The 11,112-nt window shown below is 43.4% G+C and overlaps 1 protein-coding gene across 1 annotated transcript; it reads left to right on the forward strand.

Annotated features, from left to right (window-relative positions):
- Positions 1 to 10,106: 10,106 nt before the first annotated feature.
- On the forward strand, positions 10,107 to 10,691 carry LOC137977486 (uncharacterized). The gene has a single exon (XM_068824716.1). It carries the CDS (start codon positions 10,107 to 10,109, stop codon positions 10,689 to 10,691), a length of 585 nt encoding a protein of 194 aa, XP_068680817.1.
- The last annotated feature ends 421 nt before the right edge of the window (positions 10,692 to 11,112 follow it).

Here is an 11,112-nt window from a genome sequence, read left to right on the forward strand (position 1 = left end):
CATCGTTTTCGTCCGTCCACACGTATAGGAAAAATTGATTTGAAAACGATAATCTTTTAACCATAACCCTACTGCGCATGCTTGACGCATGAGTATTCGCTTTTAAGATAACTATTTGGATCAGAACGTTGTCCCACCAAGAGCTCGTCTGACCCAAAATCATCGAGGTCTTGGTGGGGGGTAACCACCAAGTCGTTTCAACCTTCCACCTCTTGACACAGGTATTGAAAGTAATCTAATAATGCTTCCCCCTTCTGGAAAAGTCAGCTTGAAGAAATGGCAAAGATAAATTTGCATTTGAAAACAGGGAATTTGCTTTAAAAGAAGCCCAAGTATTAAAGACAAGAAAGTGAAGCGACTTTCCGCCATATTGAATAAGTTCATAATATTGCGCGGAGTGGATTGGAACTGGAAGTGTGACGTCAGCGTTTTCGAAAACTTCCGTTCTTGCCCGTCCACACGTACAGGCGACAAAGAAAGGGCCTCCAATTTTAACCAATCAGAAGAAGACATGTCACGTGTGACTGCTTCTGCCATGCTATTTTCCGGCACATGACAACTGATTTTCGCGGAAAAAAGTATTCTAAAAATAGACTCCTTTGTGACTGTGCTCGGGAGCCCACCCATGCCATAACAACACTCTTATCTAATTCACACTTAGGAGGAACCATTCTAGTCACAATCGTGACTTAGTTCGGTTCTCCATGGTGCATTCTGGGACGATGTTGCCTTTAAAGTCACCAGCGGGGGGGGATGTTACTCGCACCGACTCCAACAAAATTCGCGCAACTATGTTGCAGGTTTTTGAAAGAGTTTCAAAAACTGCAAAATGTTGCGTTAAAAATCTCCCTGTGTGCCATGTTAAGCGAAACAACGTTTTATGCAACAATGTTGCGTTAAAAAACATCGACGTTAAAAATCGGTTCGTGTAAAATGACATCACCTTAAATAGGCACTTTAGAATCTACGACCTCGTTGTCAACGAGAACACCACTCGACAACCATATCATTATTTAAACTAGAAAAAAATAATCGTGCTGCACGTGCGGCATGTATTTATCACATATTTTCGTGGTACTCTGCACAACTAGAAGGACGTAAAATCACCAAATTTGAGGTTTTGGTGACAACGGGAAAAAATAAATGTTAACCATTCATTCACTTTTTTTATTCCGAACCGCTCGCACCCGTCGTAGTAGACGACGACGGCAACGTCAACGAAAACGTCACTTCAAAAATATAACTTAGCGCTATACTAAATATTTTACGATTATTCCATCTTAATCACGTCACTAATACACAGGCAAGTTATCCTGCAAAGTACAAGGAAAGGTTACGTTTTATACAAACGTTGGCCGTGTAGCACTTATATTTTAAACAGAATTAACTGAAGAGAGTGAGTGTAACGTGAAGTGCTAGATTTGTATCCCATTCCTTGTACTTGTACTTGTACTCTGTTCTTTTGTTGCTGCAAAATTCGAAACTAGCCTATTGCCGTGACTTTAACATCTTCAGTTCCCACGGCCTGCTCCCGTCTGACCTTGTAGCTCAGTCGGTAGAGCGGCGGAGATCTAACCCGAAGGTCGTGGGTTCAATTCCCACCCTGGTCAGAGATTTTCTCTGTCCTTGTGTGGGCCCAGTTCCATCAGTAGGGCTAACGATCACATGGTTCATATGGGATAGAAATCTAGCACTTCACGTTACACTCACTCTCTTCAGTTTATCCTGTAAATGAATGGGTACGAACGGTTTTAAGGTATAAGGAAAGAAAATAAATGGCTCGTTTTTGTTGGCTCGCGTTCGTCATTCCGAGTACGGCTTGCGCCCACAGGTATTCAGCGGATTAAGTAGCCGTTTCCGGTTTTTTTCGAATAGAGTGCTTTTCACATGACGTCACGGCGGCCATAGACCATTTTACGGATACGGCAGTCATTTTGAAATCCATTGTTTAAAATAGCTGTTATGGGATTCTAAGGGGGCAAATGCATACTAATTTGCGCCCTTGGAATCCCATAATAGCTATTTGAAACAATGGATTTCAAAATGACTGCCGTAACCGTAAAATGGTCCATGTTGATGTTCCAATACAAAGGAATGGCGGCCATGATGGTGTACCGAACTAATCCTCAGGGGATTGAACTCTATTATTATGCAAATACTTTCTTTTGTTTCAGTTATCCAATATAAAAAATCACGTGAGTGAAAAGGCTCTATACGGTGTCCAGATTTTGAAAACGCAGACGAAACACTATCGGATCCAGTCTTTCCCAGGTGAGATAAATCAACATGGCGTATCCACCTTGGACCTTGAGGAGGAAAAAGTATTGCCTTTGATTGTAACTTTATCCACAAATGGTTAGACTTTTAAGTCTTGTCGGATAAGCTCTATGAGCCGTAGGTCCCATCCCACAACCCTTTCTGTTAAATCAAAACTGTGGGACGTTAAAGAACCCACACACCCGAGATATGCTGGTAGTGTATCTCTCAGACAATTGAAAACCGCCATGAGACTCTATGCGATAAGGTGGGGTATTTAATTCCAAAATTATTCGTGCTCCAGCACTAGAACGACTAGACACTTAAATAAATAAAGTTTCTTTCCCTTGGCGTTGCGAACATGTTTGGCAACTGTTGCTTTGTCATTCAAACACGCCAGCTTGAGTTTTCCAACAAGAGTTTGCCAACGTTAGTTTGTCGCGTGAAGGCCGCTTTAGACGGCGTCTGCTAATTTTGTAATCGGCATTACGCAAAAAGGGTACGTGGGCTCACTTTTAGCATGTTCGACCAAACTTTCTTGATGCTCAAGTGTGCTTAATTGTAACTTGCTTCACAGTTATGTCTGTTAAGTTATCGTCAGTGGTTTTTATTCGATCAAAACGTTTTAGCGTTTGGCCAGGGCTTAAGGAAACAGAATAATTCACAGGCAAAATTCAAACAAACCTGTGTAAAATGCCCGTACGTACGTCTTTGGGGCGCTTATGAATCCTTGTGTGGTGTTGGGTGGATTGTTATACGGGTAATCAGATTCTTCGTTGTACCTTCAAAAAGAAAAGCCTTTTGACTGCAAGTAAAGATAAACTTTACCCTACACTTAAAAAAAAAACGCTAATCCTAACACTTAACTTTATTACAACGAAAGCTAATATGCGAAAGACACATGCATTGCGGAGAGAATCAAGTTAAGATGCTGATCATCGCAGTTGTTAATTCACGTTACTTGAGCAGTGACGAAAGGAAAGCCTGAAGAATTCAGGTTTGAAAGGGATTCGAACCCTCACCCCTGTGACACCGTTGTAGTGCTCTAACAGTTGAGCTTTCAAGCCATCTACATAGCAAGCGTTAAATTTCCGCGGAACGAGATAAAACAAGAGGTGCCTCGTCCCATTTCTCGCGCGGCCAAAGCATCGAACCTCACGGAAATGGAATGTGAAATAGCTAACAAACTGCGGTTATCAACATAACGAGACAACACATGTTGTAAAACTTTTTATAAACAACATGCGTTGTTTCGTTATGTTTATAACCGCAGTTTGTTTGTTATTTTTACTGAAGTTGAAATGATCGAAGAATAAGAGTGTCTACGATGTGAAATAGCTGCTATGTATTTTTAACTTACCAAAGAGTTACAGCATCTTGGCAAGTTGCAACGCGAAAGCTTTTAGACCAATACAAGTTTTCGCCTTCACCAATGCTCCTAATTCAAGGAGATTTTCAGGCCATTCTTTTGTGTGCTGAGCCAGCGTCATGTTCAAGACCAGCAGTAATGCCCCATGTCGAGCGTGCTTGATGTTGTGCCGCGCGCGAAGACATGATTCTGCGTCCACTTACGGCAACGAAAGGTAAAGCATAGCTAAAAAATGAATCATATTATTGTGTAAGGCCGACTCTGACATAAAGAGTTATGCACGACAAAAACGGACAAATCTTTGGAATAAATAATACTTTCGGTTGCCTCGAAATAACACTATGAACAATCGACAGGTGCTTTCGTATACGCAGCAAAATGGCATTGAGGGGGAGTGAATCGAATATGCTGATGAAACCCCCGATCCATTTAAATTTGCCCCTTTTGCTTTGCCCTTATTACTGCTGATGATGATGATGACTTAATTTAAACTCGGGTGAAAATGAGGCTTGTTAGGCCTTTAGCTATAAAAAAAGGTTAATATACCGAGAAAAAAAAAAGATGAATAGGGAAAAAAGTATAAATATAAATTATAGTGTTATAAGTATAAGTATAGGTCTAAATATAAATAATAGTATGAAATTACAACTTACTTAGTTTTCTTATCTCATTCCTGAAAGGGCCAAATTCGGCCACTGATCTTACGTTATTAGGTAATGCATTCCACGCCTTAGCAGCAATGTAAGAAGTCGATTTAAGGCCATAAGTTGTGGTCTTAGCTTCAGGTAAAACAAGTTTGTTTTTGCCCCTAAGATTTTCTTATTTTCTGTTACTTTAAATGAAGATTGAACGTACTGAGGCATATTGTTATTGAGGGCTTTTAAAATTACTGCGATTTTCATCATTCCGCGAAATCTCACCTGCGAATGCTAAGCGCCAAACTGAATTGCGTTTTGACTTCCATCAATTAGGAACCCGTGCATATGCGGCATTTTTACAGACCAATCTATTATTGGACTACCTTTGCCACAAAAAAACAGAGGCGGTTCTGGTTCGGTGACGCTATGAAGTCAAGTTAGTTTCCTGTGATTGGTCATCGGGCTCCTGCGGGAATCTCATTCGCGGGAAATTCAATCTAAATTAAATAAATCGGTCTGTGAAAACGCCGTGACAGGAATATGTGGGAGTTGCTCGCTCCTCCGCGTTGGCTCCCGTATGAATCAAGTTTCCGAACATTGCCGGGAAGATCGACTCCGTCTCCGGAAAGCGAATTGGAGTTTTTTCGTTTTAGTTCAGAGCTCGATTGTGATTTCTCTTTAGAGGTTCTTCTGTAAAAAGATCCGTACATATTCCATAGCATTCATCGATGTCGAGTTCGAGTCTACGAATGTACCATTTGAACCAAAGATGCTGATTGGTAGAGTTGTTATCATTTTTACTCGTGGATAAATCCACGAGTTTTGGTGAGATTCTTTATGCAAATGTGTCACTCCTGCGTAACCGGAAGTTTCATCTAATAAGCCAATCAGGATGGATAATCACAACACAGCTAAGAGAGCTGTGACTTCCTGTTCGCTAGGTTGTGCGCCGCCATTGCTGTATGTCGCTTTTCTACTAAGTGTTTGAGCACCTTCCGCTGCATTTAGAAGCAAGAAACGGAAGAATTAAAGAAATGGCTTTCTTCAAAGGTGAAGCAAAATATTCCGATCAAGTATAGATTGGTGTAATTAATTGTGCACCGCCTTTCACTGACCAACGCGAAGACTTTTAATAATACATGTAGAAATGGAATCGACAGACACATGATGAGAAGACAGTACTTGTTCATCCCCTAAGCTCACGGGGGATAAATAAATTCCATGTGGAGGGTGACTGCCATTTGGAGAGTAACATCGAAGCTATCAAAGTATACCAATGTTTATCAAAGCTATCACGAAGTTTTGCAAGCTAGGAGTCATCAAAGCCACATGAATGCAACTTGAACAACATCCGTGACATGAAAAACAGGGAGGCAACCAAGCAATCCATGCTTCCAGACACTAGTACTTGTGTGGTGGACCATAATGAAGGACTGTCGAAAGACTCGGTCACTTATTATGTAACGAAAACGGATGAGAAATCCATCCCAATCTCATGCGATAGAGCAAGGGCTGAGGCAATACATGCTCCTCGGGATAGAGAACCTTCCAGGATTAATTCCTTACAAGAAAACGTCGAGCTTGTTTAAGAAAGACAAGGTAATTAGAAAGTGTGTGGTGCATTATTTAAATAAGGACGTACCGAGCTCGTCTGAGTTGAGAAAGTGTTTATCTCTTGTTTTTGTTTTGGAACATATTATATCTCTATACCTAAACCGCAACTCAGACGTAACTGTTATGTATGGAAATTATGTATGGCGATACCGCTGGCCATGATCTCTAGTTGTTCGATTATTCAGTTATTGTTTGTTAACCAATCAGAATAAACCACGCGGTCAGTTGTTGATCCAACATGGCGTCTGTGTTGTAAGTGTGTATCAAACATGGTGTCAGAATAGAGGATAACGAACGCCACTGAACCGAGCATGGCCGAAGGATACGCAAATTCGTCGTACAAATGGCCAACTATGAACTGGGCTGCTGCAGACCTGAGTAAAGAATGGGAAAGGTTCTATCAACACTGCGAATTCACGTTTGGAGGACCGCTCAGCAAATGCACTGAGAAGGAGAAAATATGCAACCTTATGAGCTTCGTCGGCGACAAAGGCCGGGAAATTTACCTTACCTTCCAGTGGGAAACTGTTCGTGTTGGAACAGGAGAAAGTGCTCAAGATGTAAATGAGAGAGACATACTCGAAAGAGTCGTCGGAAAGTTCAAAGCACACCTCGAAGCCAAGAAGAACCCGATTATGGCAGCAGTTAAATTTGACGTCAGTTACAAGGAGAAACCTTTGACTCCTTTGTCACCGATCTTAAGCTCCTGGCGCGTGGTCTGGACATGACTGAGTCGAATAAATTGATTCGGAACGCCATCGCATGCAAATCTCTGGACGAGCGAGTCAGGCAACGCTGCTTGGAGAAAAGTAAAAACCTCACCCTTGAAATGGCAATCGATATCGGTCGGATGTTCGAAGCGACTAAGGATGGAATGCAAGTGATGTCTGGCGAAGACCCTAAAGTGGAAGTCAATAAACTTGCATGGAAGGGGGGCTCGTCCAAAAAGCCCAAAAACAAGGTACCAAAGGAGAAAAATGTGCAAGTTCCAAAATGTGATAGATGTGGATACAATGCCCACAAGCCACATGAAAAATGCCCTGCCAGAAAGGAGTCGTGCAACAAGTGTAAGAAAATTGGACATTTTGCTAATGTGTGCAGAAGCAAGAAAAGCAATGTCAACTTACTAAATGAAATGGACTATCCTGGAGAAGGCTATTCTAGTGATGAGGAGGGTCCTGAAAGTGATGTGCAACTACTTCATGTAGCAAGCCTGGAAATGAATGGCATCCGTGACAAAACAAAAACCAGTGAAAGTGATGAATGGTGGGAGGTGGTAAAAGTGGGTAACAGTACTCTGCACTGTCAACTCGACACTGGTGCCTATGCAAGTGTTATCAACACTACTCATCTCAAAGTAGGCTGGGCCCTGGGCCTACTCATCTCAAGCAAGTAGCACCCAGGGCCCTGGATTCGCTCTGACGAAGGGCTAACGCTCGAAACGTCAGCTTTTAGAATCTCTGTACGGTGGCCAATTTACATTATCAACTCCGTTGATAAAACCAAATTTTTGTATACTACTTCCCCACCGACGCAGCACCACAGTTTCTTTAGAAACTACCCCTTCATTCATTTGTCATTCAACCGCTGCGACCACTAACCTTGTTGTTCTAGTATTTTTTAATCCACAGATTTCTAACAGGAGACCCAAGATATTTTAGGATTCGCTCTGACGAAGGGCTAACGCTCGAAACGTCAGCTTTTAGAATCTCTGTACGGTGGCCAATTTACATTATCAACTCCGTTGATAAAACCAAATTTTTGTATACTACTTCCCCACCGACGCAGCACCACAGTTTCTTTAGAAACTACCCCTTCAAACCAAGAAGACCCTGGTGTCATACAGCCAACACCGAATCACACCAAAGGGCTACGTCACTCTTCCCGTAAGATTTAAGGACAGGGAGTTAAATGCGAACTTCTATGTCATAGATAGTGAGCAGAAGCCAATATTGTCAGGTGAAGTTTGTCAAGCCCTCAACCTAGTTCAGCGGGTACATAATCTACAGGAACATGTAGATCCAAGCTTAAAGGAGCTACTCAACCAGTATCCAGATTTACTAAGTGCATCAGGAGCCATGCCTGGAACTTACTCCATCAAGATTGACCCCAAAGCAACACCAGTAGTGCATGGACCTCGTAGACAACCTGCAGCACTCCTTCCCAAGATCACAGCGAAGCTTAAGGAAATGGAAAAGGAAGGACACTTAGCCAAAGTTTCACAGCCCACTGACTGGGTTAACTCTATGGTAGTTTCAAGTCGAGGTGAAAAGATCAGGATCTGCCTTGACCCGGGTGATCTCAATAAAGCAGTAAAGCGGGAGCATTATCCAATCCCCACTGTAGAAGAAATTGCAGCCAAGATACCTGAGGCAAAAGTGTTTACAGGCCTTGATGCGAAGAGTGGGTATCTCCAGATGAAACTAGACTACGAGTCTAGTCTACTGACAACAATGAACACCCCAATAGGCAGATACAGATGGTTAAAACTACCATTTGGAATCAAATCAGCTCCAGAGCTGTACCAAAGGGCCATGGATGAAATGTTGGAGGATATTGATCACGCATATGCCATCATGGATGACATACTGATTGCAGGACGTGACATTGCCCACCACGACTCAGTCCTAAATGAAGTTCTCCACCGTGCCAGAACCTACAACCTTAAGCTGAACTTCGAGAAGGTCAAAGTGCGAAAAAAACAAGTTCCATATGTGGGCCACATCATCTCAGCAGAAGGCCTTAAACCAGATCCGGAGAAAGTAAGAGCTATGAAGGACATGCCACCCCCCGAAACAAAAGAAGATGTGCGTCGGTTCCTGGGATCTATCCAGTACCTAGCCAAGTTCCTCCCAATGCTAGCTGAAGTTGAAACACCACTGCGGGAGCTGACAAGGAAAGATGTACTCTTCCACTGGGACAAGCCACAAGCAGCTGCGTTCCAGAAGCTCAAGGATATGTGCTGTGAAGCTCCTCTGTTAGCCTACTATGATGTCAGAAAAGATGTGACCATACAATGTGATGCCAGCAACAGCGCTGTGGGTGCGGTCCTACTGCAAGAGGGAAGGCCAATAGCCTACGCATCCCGAAAACTTCGACCATCAGAGCTCAACTGGGCGCCAATAGAGAAAGAAATGCTGGCCATTGTGTTCAGTACACAGAAGTTCAGAGAGTACATTCTGGGGAAAACAACCCTGGTCCAGACTGACCACAAACCCCTGGAAATGATACTGCGCAAGCCCCTGACAACAGCACCATTAAGATTGCAGGCAATGATGCTGAGAGTGAGTGGCTATGATCTAAGCGTAGAATACCTGCCAGGGAAGAAGCAAGTCCTCGCAGACACTCTCAGCCGAGCAAGTCTAAATGAGGTTCCACCGGAAGAAGAGGAGATACAAGTAAACATGTTGAAAAGAATCTCCGTGTCTGAGCCAAAGTATGCAGAACTCCAACAAAACACAGCAAATGAGCTTCATGAATTGTATGCTATGATCCAAGCCGGCTGGCCAGACACAAAGCAACAAGTCCCACACAGCATCCGCCAATACTGGGACACACGTGATGAGCTCGCGGTGCTAGATGGAGTAATCTACCGAGGAATGAGAATCGTAGTCCCCCCGTCTATGAGGCCAGCCATGCTGGAAATCATACATGGAACACATCTGGGAATCGTAAAGTGTAAGCAAAGAGCCAGGGAAGCCCTTTACTGGCCCGGCATGAGTGGGCAGATAGAAGACAAAGTCAAGGATTGTACCACGTGCCATGATTATGCCCCTGCACAACAGAAAGAGCCTCTGATGCCGAGCCCTGTTCCGGACCTGCCTTGGGAAAGAGCCGCTTCAGACATTTTCGCCTTTGAAGGTGAACATTACCTGTTGCTAGTTGATTACTTCTCCAAGTTTATTCAGGTGACCAAACTGAAGGATCTGACATCCCTGGAGACCATTGAAGTCCTGAAAGAGCATTTCAGTCGACACGGCATCCCAGCAAAACTCGTCACTGACTGTGGTAGCCGGTACACAAGTAGGGAATTTGAGACATTTGCTAAAAGCTACACCTTTGAACATGTCCTAGTAAGCCCGAAGCACCCCAAAGCAAATGGGGAGGCTGAAGCCGCAGTCAAAACAGTGAAATCTATATGGAGAAAGAACAAAGACAAGAGAAAAGCGCTACTAGAGTACAGGGCATCCCCACTTCCAGCAATTGACTTGTCCCCGTCACAGCTCTCTATGGGTCGCAGGCTTCGAACGACACTCCCAATAGCACGTGGTCTATTGGAGCCTGAAACACATAGCACCCAGAAGATAAGAGCAAGAATGAAGCATGGCAAGGACAAGCAGAAGTACTACCATGACCGCCAAGGAACCAAAGAGCTACCACCACTCAGAGCAGGCGATCATGTCAGAGTAAGACCTGAGCCAGGGTCAAAGGAGTGGAGAGCGGCTACCGTAGTCCAGAAACATGCCTTGCCCAGATCATACGTGGTAGAGGTGAGCGGCCGAAGAATCAGGCGTAACAGAGTGGCTCTAAGAAATGACTCAGCCAAGTCTCATATGGAATACCGTAAACGCCATGGAAACATCGCTCAGCAGACAGAACCAGAGCCTGACAAGACACATGCGGCTCCCACGTCCCCAGCAAGCCCACAAGTGGACCCCACTGCACAGGAATACCACTTAAATCCCTCACCTGCTGAGGAAATGCCAGCAGGTGGTGTGCCACCTCCAGCGGACATCGCGGAAGCTAAAGACCCGCCCTTCTATAAGACTAGAAGTGGAAGACAAGTCAGGAAACCAGTCAGACTAGACCTGTAACTAGTTGTTATGTTACAAGGGACACTTTATGAAGCATGAACAATGACAGACACAGATGAATTAATGCTGAGATTATTATTTTATTTTATCCTTTTTCTTTTATTTACAGTTTTCTTTTTAGTTTTAAAGATTGTGATGTGAAGGGGGGGGATGTTATGTATGGCAATTATGTATGGCGATACCGCTGGCCATGATCTCTAGTTGTTCGATTATTCAGTTATTGTTTGTTAACCAATCAGAATAAACCACGGGGTCAGTTGTTGATCCAACATGGCGTCTGTGTTGTAAGTGTGTATCAAACAGTAACAATCTTCGAGAGTAGGATATTCTAATCGTCATTTTTATCTTATCATCCGCAGGACTGTTAAACACAAAAAAAGGCTTGTCATTTCTATGGTGTATTCAAGATCAATCTGCTACT

This window comes from Montipora foliosa, chromosome 11 (assembly GCF_036669935.1).
Source record: "Montipora foliosa isolate CH-2021 chromosome 11, ASM3666993v2, whole genome shotgun sequence".
Lineage (NCBI taxonomy): Eukaryota > Metazoa > Cnidaria > Anthozoa > Scleractinia > Acroporidae > Montipora > Montipora foliosa.